This window comes from Aquila chrysaetos, chromosome 16, assembly GCF_900496995.4.
Source record: "Aquila chrysaetos chrysaetos chromosome 16, bAquChr1.4, whole genome shotgun sequence".
Classification (NCBI taxonomy): Eukaryota; Metazoa; Chordata; class Aves; order Accipitriformes; family Accipitridae; genus Aquila; species Aquila chrysaetos.
The window spans coordinates 9,264,384-9,285,699 of NC_044019.1; the positions used below are offsets into that span (position 1 = coordinate 9,264,384).

At 41.1% G+C, this 21,316-nt stretch overlaps 1 protein-coding gene across 2 annotated transcripts in view; it reads right to left on the bottom strand.

Annotated features, from left to right (window-relative positions):
- Window positions 1-21,316, bottom strand: part of LRP5 (LDL receptor related protein 5) — a 170,879-nt gene that overhangs the window by 132,681 nt on the left and 16,882 nt on the right. For both annotated transcript variants that reach the window (XM_030039100.2, XM_030039101.2), the window contains exon 2: window positions 2,686-3,082. In XM_030039100.2, the coding sequence (XP_029894960.1) occupies window positions 2,686-3,082 (397 nt within the window). The remainder of the gene's footprint in view (window positions 1-2,685; window positions 3,083-21,316) is intronic.

A 21,316-nucleotide genomic window follows, 5' to 3' on the forward strand; every position in this document is an offset into this window, starting at 1 on the left:
TGGGAAGAATTCCTTTCACCTAAAGGCATCCATAGTGAAGTCAGGATTAAGAGGAGAAGGTCCCCTCTGGAAAATTCCTTTGCTCCAACAAAGTCGCTCCACTTTCCCTTTTACTGATTATGGCTGTACCTTTCCACGAGTTATCTGAAGGATACAGGCAGCCCCAGCACTTGACTTGTCAACAAAACTAAGGATTTTGTTTCTTTGGGTACATACAGTCTCATTTAGTACTTATACATCCTTTACATATTAATCATAAATGTACCCCTAACTCGTCACATTCATCTGGGAAGCCTTATGCAGGAATGACTGCAAAAACCACCTGACAAATTTCCAGGCTGTAGCATGGCAGTTGCTGACATGGCAACCTTAAGCTGCCCTCTGTTGCTTAGTTTCAATTTTCACTTCTCATACACCTGAAGAAGGTGGTTTCTCACGAGACTGTCCAACTCCCAGTGTAGGATAAACCACAAATATAAAGTAGTTTGTAGTTTATCCTAAGCCCTTGTATTAACTCACCATCCCTTTGCAATGAGGCCAGACTCAGTGAAAATGCCAGCTGACGCCAGATTTTCTTACAGATGAGAAACCTACCTACACATACCGTACAGAAGAGGAAGATAAAGTGGTCCCTGAGAAAAAGTTGTGAAAACGGCAGTAGATTAGTGCAAACCACCTCACTTGTATGGATTTGTGCACACACATTGGCTTTGTGTGGCAAGGTTTTGGTAGCAGGGGGCTACAGGGGTGGCTTCTGTGAGAAGCTGCTAGAAGCTCCCCCCATGTCCAATGGAGCCAATGCCAGGCAGCTCCAAGACAGACCCGCCGCTGGCCAAGGCCAAGCCCATCAGCGATGGTGGTAGTGCCTCTGGGAGAATGTGTTTAAGAAGGGAAAAAAAAAGTTGCTGCCCAACAGAAACTGCAGCCAGAGAGAGCAGTGAGAGCATGTAAGAGAAACAACCCTGCAGACACCATGGTCAGTGAAGGAGGAGGAGGAGGAGGAGGAGGAGGAGGAGGAGGTGCTCCAGGTGATGGAGCAGAGATTCCCCTGCAGCCCATGGTGGGGAAGACCATGCTGAGGCAGGCTGTCCCCCTGCAGCCCAGGGAGGTCCACGGTGGAGCAGATATCCACCTGCAGCCCATGGAGGACCCCACGCCGGAGAAGGTGGATGCCCGAAGGAGGCTGTGACCCCGTGGGAAGCCTGCCCCGGAGCAGGCTCCTGGCAGGATCTGCGGATCTGTGGAGAGAGGAGCCCACACTGGAGCAGGTTTTCTGGCAGGACTTGTGACCCTGCGGGGGACCCAGGCTGGTACAGTCTGTGCCTGAAGGACTGCACACCGTGGAAGGGACCCACGCTGGAGCAGTTCATGAAGAACTGCAGCCCATGGGAAGGACCCACATTGGAGAAGTTCGTGGAGGACTGTCTCCTGTGGGAGGGACCCCATGCTGGAGCAGGGGAAGAGTGTGATGAGTCCTGCTCCTGAGGAGGAAGGAATGGCAGAGACAACGTGTGATGAACTGACCACAAGCCCCATTCCCCGTCCCCCTGCGCTGCTGGCAGGGAGGAGGGAGAGAAGACTGGGAGTAAAGTTAAGCCCAGGAAGAAGGGAGGGGTGAGGGGAAGGTGTTTTAAGGTTTGGTTTTATTTCTCATTATCCTACTCTGATCTGATTGGCAATAACTTAAATTAATTCTCCAAGTCAAGTCTGTTTTGCCCATGACGGTAATTGGTTGAGTGATCTCTCCCCGTCCTCATCTCAACCCACAAGCCCTTTTGTTATATTTTCTCTCCCCTGTCCAGCTGAGGGGGGGAGGTGATAGAGCGGCTTTGGTGGGCACCAGGCCTCCAGCCAGGGTCAACCCACCACAGCACACAAGAGAAGTGCACCTCACTTCTTCTCTTTTCCCCTTATTCCAGGGATCCAACTAGCACAGCAGATCTTCAGTCATCACTACAATGAATATGGGGCCCAAACTGCACAACATCAGTACTATTCATGCACAGGGATAGCAAATAGCACATGTGAAATGGTGGGGAGTATTGAAGAGGGAGGGAGGAGCCATACAGAGGTACAAGTATTTTCAAGAGCACTAGAAGTGACACATCCAGCCTGCTCCCTTATTACTTCCTAACCTGGTCACCTAACAGCATTGAGAGTCCCCAGTTTCACCTGGATTCTTTTACTTGCTGGCACAAAAATGATTATCAATATCAACACTCAAAAATACCCTGATTTTGTTTACCAGAGCATAGCAAGTGAGAATTCCTGTTTCAACTCAAGCAGATTTACACGCCTTGCTGTCTAGATACATTAAATAGACATCACATATCAAATGAAAGTTAACTTACCAGGCAAGACAACTGAGAAGATAACAATAAAAAAGGATTGGAAAATTAATTACTTTTCAGAAGTGCAATGGAGTAAGTTAGGCCATCATACTGGTTGAATATTTGGCTTGGCATCTAAGAACAGCTGTATTTTTCTTTTTGGCTCTATGTCTGGCCTGTCATTTCTTGCCACAAAATATTTAAGCTCAAACATATGTTCAGCTACAGATCTTGCAAAAAATACCTCGGGAAAATGTGAACTGAAACAAAAGGCTGTGTTTCTTTTTCAGAACTAAAAACTCAACATAAGTCACCACTGTATCCATTTAAGCATTTAAGTCAAATTAATATTTACCCATGAGCAGGATCCAAAGCTATTGCCCTGGGCTGATCAAGGTCTTGCCAGAAGAGGACTTTTCTAGATGTTCCATTGAGATTAGCTACTTCTATCCTATTGGTTTCTGAATCCGTCCAGTAAAGTTTTTTCCCAATCCAATCACATGCCAGGCCATCCGGGGAAACCAGACCAGAAATGATGACATTCTGCACCACATTCCCAGTTTGGTTAATGTAAGTTTGCTTGATGGCTTCTTCACTCACATCTGTCCAGAAAACGATGCCTTGCGAATACTGGAAGTCAACCGCAGCAGCATCCTCTAAACCACTGACCACCACAGTGGACTCCAGCTTTGTGCCTCCAGCATCCACAAGTCGAACATCCCGCCGGTTGGCAAAAAGCAGAAAGGGAGATGCTACAGAAGAAAAAAATGAAAACATGTTAGTATTACTGGCATCTACAGATGTTAAAGCACTGAGTATGAATATGGCAGAGGAGGATTTCTTTTCCGAGATCAGCAGGGCAGGTAGTACAGCAGAAGGAACATGGAAGTTTCACATGAGAGAAAAATGCACACTACCCAAAAACCTCTTCCTTCCACACATCAGACAAAGGAGTAAAAGACAGAGGGAAAAGCAGGCCCAATTCTGTATCTACAGGATATGGATAGCGCCTTCACCATAGTTAAGAGTTCAAACTGTGGCCCTTCAACAATACCTTCTGTCAATCCATAAACCCAGGTTTAGAACAAATTAAGTCTTCACGGTTTAAAAGCTTGGTTCACCCAGCTGAGGTAGTAACAACACACAGAAGGCAAGTTCTGATGCCTTTTAGTAGCAGGCTGGAAGCTAACAGCACTAGACACAACACCCTGAAATGCTCCTACCAAGTGCCCTCCTAGATGGCAAAGACTGTGACAGAGGTTCAGAACTACTATCTTCTCCCTTACACCACAAAGGGAGAGAAATTCAAGGAAAGTTTGAAGGAAGATGATGATACGGGTTGTGGAAATTTGTGGGGACTGCTGTTAGCTGGAAGAGGCAGCCAGAGAAAAAGGACAAAGGTTCTTGCTGTTTGAAGCTCTAAGTGGGTGGTGGAAGCTGGAGTCCTAGTATTGAATGACAGGGAACAGGCTTTAAAAGGGGAGCTAACTTATGATTGATGCAAAAGGGATGGGAAGCTTAAAGATATGTCCAAGTGACAGCCGTAGAGATATTCCAGCAGTACCTGCACAAATTCTACATCTCTTCTGTGCGAGGTTCATCTGGACCATGACAGGACCTCAGCAGATGACGCTGGCATTCACAGACAGAAAAGAAGGAGGTGTGGAGAGAGACTCATGAGAGGCAAGGAAATGAACGTCGTTGAGTTGGATCTGACAGCAAGACATACAAAAGCAGTAGTAACACTAGCAGAGATTTTAGCACAGACAGGATGACTTTTCTGTCATACCAGATCTCATCTGCCATTATACAAAGAGAGAGAGAAATCTGTGCTTGCAATTGAGGCTGTCCCTCCACACACTGAGAGGGAGAGAAAGGTGTGAAGGTCTGAGTCCTACAACTCCTCCCTCCGCTCCCCAGGCAGAATATTACAAAACTCTGGCAGAGGGAGACTGTAAAGATCCTCTGAAGGACCCACTATGGTGGGAGGAGGCATGATTCAAACAAACAGAGACAAAGGCATGATTCGGCCCAACTGCTTCTTCCAGAAGAGGACATTAAGTAGACATACTGCAGAACATTCCTTCCCAACCATACCAGCCAGACTGATGGCCAAGTAAACCATTTCTCTCCTAAAAGTGCAGGCTTGCTTCTTCATCCAGCAGTAAACAAGAAAAATGGTTATCTGCAGATATGGCTGGGAAGGCAGCAGCCAAGTACAAAGATGCCATCATACCAGCCCCAACTGTGAACGCCACTGGCAGCTGAGGAGAACGCCAGTATTTCAGAAAAAGCCACTAGATGCTGGAAGTAATGGAGCTCCCTCAGCCTCTCCTCCAATTGCCAAAGTCTGGTAGGGATCTTATGTCATCAAACAAAAAGCTATTTTCATTTGCCCCTACTGTTTGTCACCTTGAACCCCACTACCCTTCTCACTCCTTACCCCAATTCTAACTCAAGCGGCAGCTGCTGGAGTTCTACACCAGGCAACTGCTGACTCCGAGCTTCATACCCAACCCTTTCACTTGATGCTGCTGCTTCCCACACGCACCCATCAGAGGTCCAAACACTGGCCACTCAACACCACGAACAACGCACAGAACAGAGCAGAAAAAACAGGTATGTTATTTCATCTTCTAGGGGTTCAAGCCTGTGATATAAATACCTTTAGTTTCAAATTCAGGTTACTGTATATAATATATGAGAGTTAGCTCTTGATATTTTCTTTCAGATTCAATTCCTCTTGCACTTTTAAAAGAAGACAGTTTATAGGAGGTCTGAGCTGCAGGTCTGCTATGGCAGCAACCCTGCCACATGCTGTTGCCTTTTTTGTGAACTCTGGCTCCAGCTACACACTCACTGGAGAGTGTGTGCCACTGCATAGGCCAAAGCAAGGTACGTCTCTGACAACAGCTGGTGTATTTATGTGCAGGCCAAGGACCTCAGTTAGAATCTACAACTCAGCTTCAGATGAGCTTAAAAAACATGCATAAAAATTCAGCCTTTTTATTATTATTCTGCATGGTCTTTTTTTCCCCCAAGTCAGGAAAGAGATTGCTTTATTTTTCTTTTTGGAGGAAGTCTATGCTGATGAAAGTAATAAGGAAAATTTAAATCAGCTGGTCGTTTTAGTGAGGATCTTGGACAGCAAGGACACCGACAATTGTTATCACAAATGTTTCACTGAAAATGTAATATCTTTGTTTTCTACAATATTTAACTCAAGAACATTTATACAGCTTGAGAATTATTTCTTAAGAAATGAAGTCTCAGTATCACTCCTATCTCATTTCCTAACTTGCCAAGTCCTCCTCTCTGTCATCTTTAAAAACACTAGGAATAGTATCATGAAAGCCCGACAGGTTAGTTATTGAAAACAGAAGAAAAAATGTCTAGAATGCAAAGTACTTGTTTTCTTCTCTGCAACTCATTCGTTTCCCGTAACCATGTCTATTTTAAGTGGCACTGTACCAAAGCATTTGAACACTTGGAAAGTTTGATGTTAGCCAGCTCTGTTTAAGTCACAAGTTCTCTGGGGTAGAGAACTTCTCGAGTTATGCACATTGCCTCACAAAACCAGCCCCATATCAAGCCAAAGATCAAAGCCGTAAAAAGTCTATGTACAAATTTAAAAAAAAACGTTGTCCCAAAACTGTGTTTTGAGGAACATGAATAGACAGATTTTCATCTAGACATTTCCACGCTGAAGCCATTATTAATGCTATTACAAAGGAAAAAGGAACCTGAAATATCGACTCCAATCAACAGCAGAGGAACTCAACAGCTTCTTAACTAAAGATCAGACATGAACAATGTCTAATCCAATCAGTATCAATATTATCCCAGCTCCCCATCCCTTTCAAGAGAATTCTTCCCCACTGATGCACACAGTAGGGCAACAGCATACAGATAACACATTAACCACTGTGTTCTGTGTCACTTCTGTGCTTCAGAGTCATCCTGATTGATGTGTAGCCACATTGTGTTGGCTATGAACATCCAGCAGGGAAATCACATTGCCCTGCTTGCAATTGCATTAGAATTTTACTGTGTTTATACACTGATGTAAACTGATTGATTATTGAAAATGGCCAGAGTTTGTCCCCTTTAAGAACAAATGAGTATTCAATTTCCTTTGGAAAAAATAGAAGAGATGAGGCAGAGACTTTGACAAGCATATTCACTTCTCAGCTCCTCCCCACCAGCCTATTTTATTCAGTCCAAATTTTATAAAAAATGGTTGCAGAGCCCTTTTAAAGCATTACTGGTATGGGAAAACAAAAAACAAAACAAAACAAAACAAAACCCAAAAAACAGTGATCAGAACAAGTAACTGGTTCTCAACACTGATTCTTGCCTGGAATGCTGCTGAAGAAACACAGGCTCTCCCACCTTTAAAAATAATACCAAAGTCAGAAGAGCGATTAAACGCTCTGTTTCCATGGCCTTGTATTTATCACATCAGCTCAGAATGTGATAGTTCACTAGCAGGCAAAGCTAGCTCTGGTAACTCTGCAGCTTCAACTAAATACAACATCCAAGATGCCCCAAGAAAAGCTTACAGAACTTTTCAAATGTCCAACTTTCCCTGTTAGTAAGCAGTAAATTTGAAAGAGGCGACCAAGCAAGCAGATGCCTTTCTAGAAGGATAGATGCATAGCATTTAGTTTCATAGAATTACTAAACTCAAAAGTTTAGCAATTCAAAAGACACATTCATAGTCTATGTGATTATAACCAACAGTTTTTTTTAAGGCATTATAATGAGAAACAAAGCAAGCTCAAAAAGCAACAAAACAAATGGCATTGACCAAAAACTTGATTTGCTGCACCATCAACAAACCATCCTAGAGATTCAAGATCATCCCACCGATACAGTGTGCAAGTTTGTTTATTTTGAATCACACATGTATGTAGAATCCAAGGTTCATTTCCAAAAACGTGCAGACCAATCTCCTTTCAAATCATGCTGTCTTCTCAATCCTGAACTGGACTTGAAGGTCCAAAGAACACTCTTATCCTTGGTGCATTTAATTCTTTACTGTACAACTCTTGATGAGGCAAACCAAAGGGCCAGTTAACAGCAGTTTCTGAGGAGAGGGATGGAGGGATGGGGGAGACCCAAAAAAACTAGCAACAACTATGATTACCATTGACCTTCAAATGAGTTTATCTGTTACACAACAAGAGGCAGTATCCCTTACTTGAGAAAATATTCCATGGTTAGAAAGTTAGGAGACTCTCAAAGGAACACTTAGTGTTATGCTCTATTTTGATCAGCAATGCTCCCGACAACTGCAAATTGCTTGAAAAGGGAAACACCAGCTTCTATTTTGAAAAGAATAAACAGTAACAGGATGAATGATGAATGTGGAGGACAAACTGTTTGTATCCAGTCTATTACCACCCAATTGAAAGGACAACATTTTAATGTAGTTACAAAAAAAAAAAAAAAAAAAAAAAAAAAAAAAAAAAAAAAAAAAAAAAAAGCTGTATTCTTTTTCAGTAAAATTAGAAAAGTTCATATTTTTCCATAATAGGCAATATTTAAAACCTCTGTACATAGCTGGAGTCCGCAATCCTTTGACAAAGCAAAAAAAGAACCTGAAATCCCACAAATTATCAAATGAACTCTGAACAGATAACAGCCTAAACTGTAGAAAGTTACAGACTTCTTGCAGCAATTCTACAATCTCATTTGGATCATGAAGCAGTTGATCAACAATCCTTCATTCTAGAAAGACATATTATTTCTGTTAAAAAAACCACCAATTTTCCAGTGGTTTTCTGCTAAGTGGAAAACACACCCTTGACTTGATAACGGAGCTATCTACACAGAGGCTTCGCGTACAACAGTGTGAAAATAGAGCTTCTCATCAGTTTATTAACTGGAGAAAAGGAAACCCTCCTGATCCAGCTGGTTAGGAATCAAGCATGGGTTCAATTTCCAGCTTTGCTCTTGATCTCCTGAATGCTCTTGAGAAAATCTGTTCCTTGTCTATGTTTAATTACTGAATTTTAATTGTTTTACCTGCATTGGGAAAGCTGTCTTGTGCAGACATAATATAAGACTGGAAGATTTGTACACATTATGTATAATTCATTTGGTGGACCACTACAAACAGTATCAGTTTTAGCATATATACTATAGTTCCCTTACCTCCATCTCTTATCACATATATAAGCAATAAAAAAAAGCATTTTTTTAAAAGCACTGAGGCTTCAACTCCTCTGCACTTCACCATACAAAAAAAGGCAGTAATAATCTTTCTTTTTTTCTCTGCCTTCCATCCATCCCTGTTAAAAATGTAAGCTCTATGAAGTACGGCAAGTCTACTGCCATCTGCCCAGCTGTAACTACCTTCCAACAGAACAGGCCAGTGTGTTGCTTCTGAATTCAGCCATTAACTTTCTTTTTTTGTTGTAATTGTACTAATCCCATATACAGCACTTAAATTTTATTAAGTGCTTCAGGGGCACCCATTAGCCCCAGGAAGCTGACATGAGACAAACCACTAACAATTGCACTATATGATCTTTGCTATTAGTTTCAGTAGTAGTTCCGAAAACCAGTCTGACAGGGCTCAACTCATTTACATATTAAGACTAAGATGATCATGAATTACAATCAACAGAGCATTTGTCATCAGTTGCTGGTTAGCTGCAAAGCTGCAACAGTTCTAAGACAAGCTGAGCAAGAGAGTTTTAAAAAGTTATATTTATACTACTGCTTCATACCTGTTGACATTCCTACATTTTGTCTCCTTCCCCTTAAAGCCAAAATAGAAAGCCATGAGAATACTGGGGCACATGCATGATTCCTACTCTTGAAAGCACCAGAAGTGCAGAACACACACAAATCCTATGTATAGCACAGGAGAAAAGCCTTATTTAACAATTCTTAAACCAATTAACTAGGCTAAAGGTCATGGAAAGGTTTAGCTGTGCTTTTAAGAAAAGTGAACGAAGATCTTGGGAGCCTGGTATACAACATAAAATGAAGATCTCATTTTAATAAGCATACAAGCAAAAATAGCCATCCAAAATTACAGTATGCGCAACAACTTGTATTTTAAATATTATTTCAATTCTTAACAAGACAAATGCATAGGGGACCTCTGTGGTTAAGCCATCTGTACTGCTGGACAGAAAGAATAGCATACAATTCTTGCAGCAGTCAGTGTCCCAAACGGCAAAAACTTTCATTACCAAGGAACAAAAACAACCCCCCCACCCCGCCACAGGCACACCAGATGGTAAAAAACAAACGTGTCAAAACTTTTGCACCCAAGGGTGTAGAGTTTTATGGAAACCCTAAGACAGGATATGGAGTAAGCATGCATCAGCTTTCTACGCTTAAAAATAGCTGTTATGCCAAAACAAGACCATGTAGGTAGGGTCCTAGCAGCCATAAATCAATCAGAGAAACCAGTTCTACAGCACAAAGTGCTCCTATCCAGCTCTAACTCTTTTGGAGCATAAGGAGGCTTAGACCTTTGATGTGTAGCATACGGTTCCTTCCAAACATTTAGGGAAGGAAGTTATTCCACATGCTGTTGGATAACGCCTTTTGGGCGTTATCCCCATTTTTCATGGCTTAGCTCAAGGGGAGAGAGACAGCAGCTGGTGGCAGCAGGAAGCTCATGTGCCAGGACACACAGACACCACTGGAGCCATAAAGACACATGAAAGAAGGTAGAAAGGAGAGAGATTCAGGCATGGAAGAGAAAGGAAGGTAATCAAGAGTTTAGCCAAACCTGTCTCCTAAAAGCATGCACAACTAAAAAACACAGTCTGACACCTTGCTAGGCAAGAAGGGAATATGGCAGGTACAAATCCCACAGATAAAGACTAAAATAAACTTATGTGTAATGCAACTGTTATGTATTTAGAAGGACAAAAAAAAAAGTTTCTTCCTCAAATACTCTAAGCTCTGCATTCTGGACCCTGGTCCTTTTTACTGGCAGCTGTTGCTGCTGCAGACATTCTGAAATCACCAACTTCAAAAGACAGATTAAATGTTGATCTTCCTGTACTAACTCCACATACTCAACCCAAGTATAAACTTGCCAGGTACAGTCCTCCAAAGAATAGAGGGCTATTGCCTTCATTCTCAAAACACATTATTGTAGATAAGGTGAATTCCCAGTGTAATTACTAAATCATAGAATATTCTTGCTGCTGTAGGTGGTAGCAGTCTGTAGAGCGCAAGACTAAAAAAATTGGGGCTCCTCGGTTTCACTCCCACTTAGACCCCCTTAGTGAACTTGAGCAGGGGCTTCAGCCCAATGATTTGTAAACATTATTCCACCTGCTACAAACATACCCTTCCTTCTGACATTAATTATCTCAAAGGACTGTCATGAAGCCTACTCATGCTTGAGCAAGGCGCTTGAAGATCTTCCAGCAGAAGGCTCCATGATACACTCAGCTTTTCATTCCTGACACAGCTTAGACTTCTCCTCTCTGTGAATCAGGGAGTGTGTGTGGGTCAGTGAGCTGTGAAAGAATGGCTTGTCAGTGATGGCTAGTTTACAGTACTACTTTAAGAGGAAAATACACTCCTTCCCCAAATTCCATCCCATTCCTCTAACCCTGCAGCTCAAGCCATTTGATAGTAATTTCCCTCTCCAAACCATGAACCAAAGTTTTCTGGTTATCAAGTAAGGAGGATTCATTTCCATTTTATCTGATTTTAGGTAGAATCAAGGTCTGAAATTCAGGGGGAGACAGGAGTGTCATTTTAAACCACTAAGAATATTATACATATTTATACACATTATGCGCAGCAGATGTCAGGGAATTTTTGTAAATTTTACGCTTTAACAGCCTGTATTTTAAATTGTTTACAGGGTCACACCAGGCATAAACCAGTGCAAAGTAATCCAATCCACACTAGTATCCCATATTATGAAATATATTTGGTGCCAGTTTTATTCATATGTCCTAAGTATTATCTTGAGTATCACTGCTGAATACTAGAAGACAGGCAGGATCTCAGTGATCTATTTGCCATCAGGCTATAGTAAAAGGGAGGCTGTTCATCCATCAGTGTACCTACAAGAAGTGACATGGCTTTAGCCACAAATATGTTGGGGGGGGGGGGGGGGAGTATGTAAATAAATTATGTAAGTTTAAAGGACATCTGGTTTAGCAGCTGCAAGCCGGAAAGGGTCCACAGAACAGTATTTAAAAAAAAAAAAGTTTTAAGTGGGTTTAGAAAACATACAAAGTTTGTTCTTCTCTTCTAGGAGAGGAGCTGAGAAGGCAGCGAGATAAAAAAAAAGAGTAAAACAACAGTCCAACCAGTAAACGGTTTTGAGAGGCTGAAGATCATTTATTCTTAGCCACTAGAGAAAGGACACACTAAAGAAATTAGATCAGGTTAGGCTTTGGGTTTTTCATTGATGGGGAAGGGAAAGTAGAAATGATGCAGTGAGAAACATGCTCTGAAGATACTGGAGCACAGTACAGAAGCTGCAGAATTGCTTGCAAAAGGTGATTTTTAACAGCAGTTGGATAGCCATTCCTCAGGTATGGCTTTTTTACAATTAATTCCTGCCTCAGCAAAGGAGTTTCATGTGTGTGTCTTGAAATCGAAGACAAAAAAAAAAGAGCTCAGTGGACTGAACTCCCCATAGCATTTCACTAAAAATGTTGACTACGAGGCTGTGGGGCTGCTTGTGTTTATGCTTGGTTTTACACAAAACAGTTTTAAAAACTCTCCCTGTAACATAATACTCACATAACTGTTTCTGTTGCCCTCCTGAAGCAGATTAATTTAGTAGCTTTATCAAACAGTAGCGTTAAAATGTTGTTAGATAACCTGCTAGCTACCTTTTATTTTATTTTTTTAAGTAAACAAGCAGTAAGTTTTCTGAAGATCTTGTTACATTTTCTGGATAGTGTAGGGTTCCCCCCCGCCCCGTAATGACAGCGTTTTAGGAAGACAAGAGATTTACTTCAGACTGTTGGTTTTGGTTTTGTTTGGCAGCCTACAATTTTTAAATAATAATGTTATCAGTAACAACAAAATATAGCGCTGATTATATACCATTTCATCACCATTGACCTGAACTAGTTCATTTCCCTTGGTCAAGAGATGCCAAAGGATTCCTCTGAAGAGCATGCTCTGAAGAAGTCCAGCAAAGGTGCTTTATGCTAATTATGAAACTTAGGATTTGTTCAGATTGTCTGGGATGGCAATAGAATGTTTTAAAACTCTCCAACAGCACACTCCGAACTTATTCATTATTGTTTTGTCCAGTTTCTAGTTATATTACCTACTTCAAGTAAAAATCTTCACATACCAGAAGAGCCAAGTGATTGGATTCAGTGTGCTTCATTTAGTGGACTTCCATCTCTGCAGAGGCTGGCAGAAAACTATGTGTGTTAAAGATCACTTTTCTATGGACACATTATTTTAAAGGAGGGTTCCTCAAACTTTTCAGACTTTTCCCACAGACCACCCATTAAGCATGCCCCATGAACTCCCTTCCTGGTGCACAAGGCAATGGCTCCATCAGACTGTCCTTAATACCCCTATAGCAAATACTGAAATTGGTTACATGGAAGAGCATATTTCACCTTCTTTTAACACAGTTTAGCAGCTGGAAAGGAGGACAGCCAAGTCCATGCAAGCAGCCAACACTACATGGACCACCAAGCAGCATACAGAACATATTTAGAGATCTGCTGAAAAACTAAACAAAACCCAGAATATCAGCTGTGATTTGGGGACACTTACATCAAGTTGCTGAGATACTCATTAGATAAGACTCGCAAGCACTTTAACCATTTTATTTAGAGGAGAAAACAGATTCACTAGAGCATAAAGCAATTTTCATCTGGTCTGTTTTGTTAGAGGAAATTTCTAAATATTACTGCAAAACTGGCTCTTGGCAATCTCTCCCTGTGCAATGCACAACTGGTGTTCAGCCAAACAGTTGTGAGGATTGCAGTCTCGTGCAATTCTGACTAGCTAATGCTAACCAGATAGTATCTCTGCAGTCTGAACCCCTACCTCTTCCTGACCTCAGGTTCTCACTGGACCATTTTACAGAGGTTAAAACATACGTGGGATTTTTCCCAAAAGCAGAAGTATACTGTTGATATAATTTGCTTATTCTTCTGAGGGTTCTGCTGCAATTTGCTGCTCAAGAACCACTATGCACACGATAGCTTAAATGCAAATAGACTGTCTATTAGGGATTAGGGCGTTTTGGCTCCAGACAGACACCAACAACAAGCTTTGAAAACTACCACTTTGAAAATGGCTGTTGAACTGAGCATCCTCCAATCTTAAAAGCTAACTTTTGAGTTCGGTGCTGGTTGGAGATTAGAACCTGCACTGAACTCCAAGGGGCGTTAAACTGACAACTTCCATCAGACTTCAGTGATGATGACGAAAGGTCCCAAGGTCCACTGAAAATCCCAGTCTAAATGTAGACAGTAAGCCCCACAAGGAAGGTGAAAACTTTCCCGCTCTTTAAGAACAACTAGGCAGCAGTACCTCACAGGTCTGCGCTGGGATGTTTGAGTCCGACACTGCATCCAAACAGAGGAATTGGATAGCAGAGGGATCACATACGCACAGGCGATCTACTGACCTGCACCACAGGTGGCCTCCAAACTTCCTCCACGTTAAATTAAGAATGGTGTGATACAAGGTAGGCAACAAGCAAACTTGTCCAGATCCATCACAAACCACCGCACTGGACGCCCACCTCCTCCAGCTATACAAAACTATGGTCTTTACGCTGCCATCTGTAAGAGTGAAATAAGCTGTAAGCACTTACATTTTGTAACCCTGGGTCAAAAAAGCGAACTGTACAGGCAATCTTTAATGACCAATTACTTGCACTGAGGGAAGAGGAGTATTGCTTTACAGCGTCTCTCAAGCGAAAGCCCGCAGTGACCCTACCTCAGCTAGAAGCTCAGTTCAGAAGTCTCCAAGGACCATGTTCTGAGGCAAGTCACTAAGCAAGTCACTGCGAAGATATCATCATAAAAATACAGTTGCTTATGGCAGGCACATTCACATCAAGGGGAGGTCCATGGCCCTTTTATAAGAATACACTGGCATCACTACTGCAGCACTAGTCAAAGCGTTTGCTAAATAAAAACTCAGACTTGTGTTACCCATAGCTGTTCAGATGCTAAAGAACAAATACTTTACCTCTCTCCTCAGCCTGTTACATGTCTTGGCTCGTTAACCAAAACACAAATTTGTTTATTGCAAACATGCTGTCTGAGCAGGCATCGACCTATTCTGATGTGGAACTTAAGAAATTAATGGCTTCAACTTGATACGAGCAGTGGTGTTCACGTGCATGCTGCTAGCAAAGTCCACCCCATTACCCTCTCTTTGCAAGGTGGTGGATTGTGCATTAATTCCTTACTGGACTGTGTTTCTATGTTGGACCCAGAGAGTTGAGTTAGGAATGGGTGCTCGTGGTGTGGTGGTACTGGGAAGGAACTTGGCCAATGAGGATTTGATTTCCATTCTACCAGACCACCCTGTTCAAATATCACTTCCCTTTGCATCAATTTTGTAATACCGAATACTTTCATTCTCTTATCAGTGAGAAGGTTTCATATTTTGATTAAGGATTCTTTAAAGTACAAACTTGTATTTTGTCTAATACCATAGGACACTAGTTTCATTTCCATAACAGTGTTTACCATATTTAAACCACAATGGAGCTATCTGTCAGCTGACTCATGATGGTTTTCTTTGTGAGAATTAATATGGCACTCTGCTTGTATCCACAAAAATTGGAAACAGCCTGCCCATTGAGATTTCTGGTATTTTCTGATTTTAGAATAAGCAGAAATGGCACTGAAGTAGTCTCTTACGTGGTGTTGCCGTTGGGCTTTGCCAAAACGGGTAAGTGCAACAGCAGTGCTTAAAAATAGGGATGGGGGATGTGGCAGGAAAAAAACATACTTGGATGTTTCACATTCTGTGATGCAGAGTACATGGCAATAATTTTGCTATTGTTACTTTAAATGCAGTAGGCATGGATTTCCCCCCGCCCCCATGTTATGCTCAGTACAGTTTTAAAACTATAGAGGAAAAATGAAGATTTGTCCTACTTCTGCATAAACTGGTTTAGAAGAATGCAAAGGGGTGACCTCCTTGAACATCTAAACACAACTCTTGCTGTGAATAACAGTTCAGGTCAATCCATGAATGGAAAAAAACCCTGCAGTGTCCCCTTTTTAGATTCTGCATGCCAACAGGAGCAAGGTTCTTTTCTGGGAGTTTTTTTGCAGTTTATTTTATTCTTCCTTGGTTTGGCAGACAGCTGTCTGGCCAATAATATAGTAGATTATGCAGCGATGATGGTTCCAAACTTCTAATGGATAAAATAGACGTTCTACATCATCTGGAAAATTTGGCTTGCAAATATTCTCCAGGACTTGAACAAATACAGGCTTGACAAAGGTATGCTTGTTTCTGATCGGAATTGTTTCCACTTTCTAGTTCCAGTTCCAGATGTTATGTTAACTCTGAAAGACGCAAATCTTAAGAAAGGTGGAAAAGGACATTTTGCTTCTATGTCCACCAAATGTACAATATGTACCCTTGAAAATGTAACATATTTCTAAAATGCAGAAAATTACTCAGAAATAGCATGCGCTGGATTCAGCTGCTGGCAAATGTTTTTCATTGGAACTAAAGTGTAGTCAAGTCAGAAGTGGAAGACTCAAACGTAGGTTCCACAGTCTGATGTGGTTTTCTTCCAACAGTTAAGAATCTTCCCAGATAAAACCACCTTGTTAAAGCGAACCTGCCATATGATACTGGGCTTTAGAGGGTGCGAAGTTGAGAGAAGTTTTTAGTGCCAAGTTGTGGACAGGACTTCTGATTTCTGTGCAAGTCTCCTGACTGTCTTCCAAAGATTTTGGTTTTGTGAGAGCTTGTTAGGAAGGAGAGCAAAAAGATGATGAGATGAAATGGATTATTTAAGATGAAATCCGTAATATTGTACTTGTATTTATAGTGCTGCTAATACTTAATTCGCCTCCTCTAACGTAGCAAATAAATACAGTAATCTGCTCCAAGCTTTGTAAATCACTCCTTGCTGGAGATGATTCTGCTTTAGCCAAGAACATTGATTAAACTAAATTCATTTCTTATGGCTCCTTTTGCCTGTCTAAGGTCAGCGTTTGTCCTGCAAGTTATCTGGAGCTTTGTCCTGCCAGAACTACACAAAGGAAGACTTTCTGCTCTCTCTTATTATTTTGATTCTATAAATCTAACTGGTTTTCAGTATTGTGATGGCAAAGACATGGCACTTCTGATAATTTAGCTTCTTCTCAAACATCTGTTCAAAAATAGTGGATTTGCTGGAAGAGAGAGCATGTTCAGGATTTCACTAACTTTTCTTCCATTTTTTGTCAGAAGTCAGCCAAGGGTCGGGGGAAAAAAAAAAAAATCTGACTTGCTTTATTTTTGGGTTAAAATGATCATAGTATATTACAAATTGAGTTCAAGATTCAACTCTTCCAAGGTCTGAAGGGAAGCGTTAATTAAAGAGGTGTCACAATGCCATTGAATAGAGCTGTTCTGATAAATTGATTTCATGTGTCTTTGGTGATCAGTGTGTGACTTTTACGGACATAACGGAGTAGGATCCTATGCTCTTTGGGGCATGCCTGTACTCTGCTGTTAATGCAAATTAACGCCAGCATTATCTTCAATGGTGTTGCAGTTCACATACTTGCAAAGCACGTGGTTAGATCAAACTGATCTGAATAAGGTAGGTAAGTGAATATTGCTCATTAACTGATGATATTCCTGCTTTAGAGGGTAGACCACATTCTATTATCATTTACCTGGCAGTCATCATCTGCAACTGTGATATATTTTCATCGCTGGGTCCAAAAATTTTTGTTAAGGTCTCCACCGGTAACTGTATTTACTTCAACACTGAGTCCCAAGGACTCTTAGTACCAAACTAAGATTTGGTAGAATATCACTGTTGGACAGAAGAGCTTGAGTGATGTTTTCCCCATGAAATTATTTTCCCTTTACATTGGAAGTGCATGTGGCTTGCTCATAATTCTGCTGTATTGCAAATTAGTGAAGATCATAAACTGCCTGAAATTGCTCCTTCCTTTATCTAAGTGTGCAAAGGGTCCCAACAGAGAGCAATAAAGTACAAATGCTAGCCTAGCTGAAGAAACATAAAATAATTGTCTGTGCTATTTGTCCCTCCAAAATGTGGAATTTAAGGACATTTCCAAAATAAACAGTTGTCACTTCCAAACCTCCAGAATAAAAGAGGCTCACTACATTTGGACCTGCGTTGGTAATATTCAAAAGAAAGCAGACTGTATCAGTCTCCTTGTACCTATTTTTATAGGCTGGTAGTTTGTGTGTGCAAAAAGGGAAACGTGTTTTGGAACTCAGCCCCAGAATGCCTCATTTTTTTTCTTGGAAAAGGTTTTGCGTCTAGATTATTATTTAAAACTGAAGAAAATCTGAGAGAGTGGAAGTTTGGGGCCTTAAAAGATGAGTTACACAGGACTGTTTAACATTTTTGGGTCTGTTTTTTCTGCAGCTGCCTACTGATCTGTACAATCTCATGGTTATGAATCGGTCACTCTCCCTAGTGTCTGTTGAATTCTGGTGTTTGCAGAATTGTGATACGTATGTATGTTATTCTTGATTACATATTGCACTATCAAGGTCCCAAAAAGGAGACTAAAAACAATATTAAAGAAGTGGTGACACTCTGAGCTGAGGGAAGGTTGTAAAACTGCAAAAGGCTGAGCAGCTGGAAGGGTTCCTCAAGCTCCCAGGGCAGTGCATGGTGTAGTACATACTCCCCTGACAAACACCATATTCCAGGCCAAACCATAAACTCTGTACAAACCAAACTCCAGCTACACTGTGTTAGGAGGGATCTTGATTTAAATATGCCCTTTGTATTGGGCTGGGTCAGATGTGTTTTGTTCTGCCTGAAGCTGAGTCTGGTTGAATTTTTTAATTTTTTAATTGCCCTCCCCATTCCTGCCCATCCCCAGTTGCATGTTGCTCCCCATCCCCCAGTCTCCTACTACCTCACAGATGTTTTGGTGCCCTGAAATCTGCCAGCGTGACTGCACACATAGTTGCTTTCCTTGAACTGATCTTGTCAAAAGGGTCTTCGTTTAAAAGGGTGCCAGGTTTAAAAAGGCAAGTTGATTAAAAAAAAAGGGACTATGGCAATTTCTTTGTCCAGCTCAGCTGCAGCCAGAATATTGTCTGGTTGCAGACTTGCAGAGCACTGTCTCTGTGCTGCTGTGTCTTGTACACATGATGCTCAGGGGAAGGAACTTTATAGGTGGGTTTGTGCTTAAAAAAAAAAAATAATACAGTGGCACACACAGGTTTGCTTTACTCATATGCTTTAAGCATAAACCCAGCCATCCACAAACTCACAAACTTAAGACTTCAAAATATTTTTATGTAGAGCTAGAGCAAATTATTAGTCATCTTTTATTTTTCAATTTAGGCTTATTTACCTCTTGAAATTTTCATGTGAGTCTCAATAACATCCCACTGGCATAAGAAATTAACTGTCTGCAATGCATACACAAGAGAATCTGCCACAACGTTGTCAAATACTTTCATACGGCTGAAACACAAAGTAGGAGAGGTACTAGAAACATACGCTGCACCTCAACTTCAGCAGCAGGTAGAAGCAAAAAAACATACTATTCTTTTCTTCCCAGTTCACTCTGAGACTTAATTCTTCAGTTTTCTTCTACCCATGGTTTCCCCACCTATATAAACAGCCAAGCCTAATTATTCTTTTAACCCAACACACATCTGCCTTTCCCAAACAAGAAAGGAAATGAAAGTCTAAAAAGCTTTCAGTTCATCATAAAAGGGGTCCAAAATCAGAAGGAAGTCAATCTGTTCCCTACAAAAGAACTACGTGGAGAAAAAAAAAAGAAACAGCACAAACTTTACACAACATGAACTGTCATCATCCATATTATGGCAACACCTAGAAGCCAGAATTGAGATTTGCACCCGGAAAGACAAAACATAGACACATTGTGAAGGATTGTCCTACCTGAAGAACTTGCTGTCTAGATACACAAGGCAGAGAATGAAGGGAAGCCCACAGAAGACCAGGATTAAGGGTCTTGCCTATGAGCAAGACACGCAGTCCATGGCATAGCCAAGATGAGAACCCAATGTGCCAAGCAGAACCATAAACAATGTTTCCTTCCAGACAGAGTAAACTTACAACCTTTTTAGACCTTACAAACAAATTTTAATAGAGTAAAAAAAGGCATACATTTTACTATGGCAAATGGTTTAGGAACGATCTCAGCCACCCCAACTCCCCCATCCCTTTGGCAGCCTAGACAAGGTGTACTGCAAGTAAGAAGCTGGACTCCTGATACACAACACATCTAGAGAAGTATGACTAAATGTTTTTTCATCTTCTCTATGCTCTAATTTCAGCGAATTTAAGTGCCAAAAGAAATAACTCCATGACTATGCAACAGTGCAAATGGTTCAAATACAGAAGAAAACAGAAAGGGAAAAAAAAAAAAAAAAAAAAAAAGACACAAATGCCACAGTGCCAGTTCAAAGAAAATCCTAGCTGCCATTTTTGGGAGTCAAAAGACACATAGCTCATCACCAAAATCAGAGGGCCACAAATATAAGCAGCACCTTGCTGGAAGGGTAGACAGAAAAACAGGAATGCAGACATTTTTCCCCACATATAAATTAAAATATATAAATTCTAAAACTGCTTGTAGCACACAGTCGACAAAACGCATTCACGGGGTGTTTGATTTATTTAATTTTGACCAAAACCTACCCCTTATTTCTGCAGAAGGAAGGGTACAAGCCTATTAGCATTACACAAGGAAGCAGTATCATGGAGGGCAGAGCAAAGTGCATTTGTTTATACTAAAACAAAATTAACTCAAGCGATGTGTGGCTGTCACTGATCTGATTATCCTGTTTTGTGCACTGTATCCCTTTCCTCCACCCTTCATTTGCACTATTTGGCTGTGTCTTCATTGCTAAAAGAAAGATGTAATTATTACATTGAGACAGCTATTGCACTGTAAAAATGCCAGCAGCGAAAAGGAAACTTTCACATCAAGTAAAAAGCCAGTGTCATTATTTCACTCCTCACCTGAGATTTCATCATCTGCATGGAGTTGCACTGACTCTATCAGGACTTTTACGTCAAGATAACAATATCAGTGTAATAATTGCACCTGTTTCAGCAATGAAGACATGACCTGGGACTTTCAGAGCAGGAAGCCTTCTCCCTTTGTGTCTGGAAAACATCCAGGGCATTTCAGATGAAATGATATTCCAAACAACTATTCCAACCCTATGCTATAGTTGAGAAAAAGAAATTAATACTGCCGTCCTTCAGGAGCCAGACTGGGAGTCTGACTAAGGCAGAATACACTTAAAACATTCACCGCTGCAATGCACTGCCTAGCATTTCACACACTCATAGATGGACTAAGTATTAGTGCCACGTGTCCCCTCTCTGTTGAATGCCTTTTAAGCACAGTAAGCTTATTACAACCAGTTTTTACACCTCTTCTATTTCCAGTTGTTGCAGACTGGTTTGGAGTTTAAATGTTCTGGATTCTGCCGTCCCTATTACACATGTGCCTATTTTTTTACTAATTAAAAACACCGCAAAATACAAATGTTAATACAAAAAGCTACGACCCACAGCCTAAAATCACATTTCCAATCCAGAAACGTGACAAACATGGCACATTCAACATGCCAGACTCTAGCATACTGCCAGCAATTAATTAACAACTGCATTTTAACTTTTTATAAACAAGACTCTGCAGCAGATTGTTAATAAACATGAAATACATGCAAGAAATGACCACATGCATTTTAGTAAACTCCCTCCAGGTATGAACAATAATGACTAAACACAGAAGCAGACATCTACCCTCTTAAAATACAACAGGGCCTTATGGACC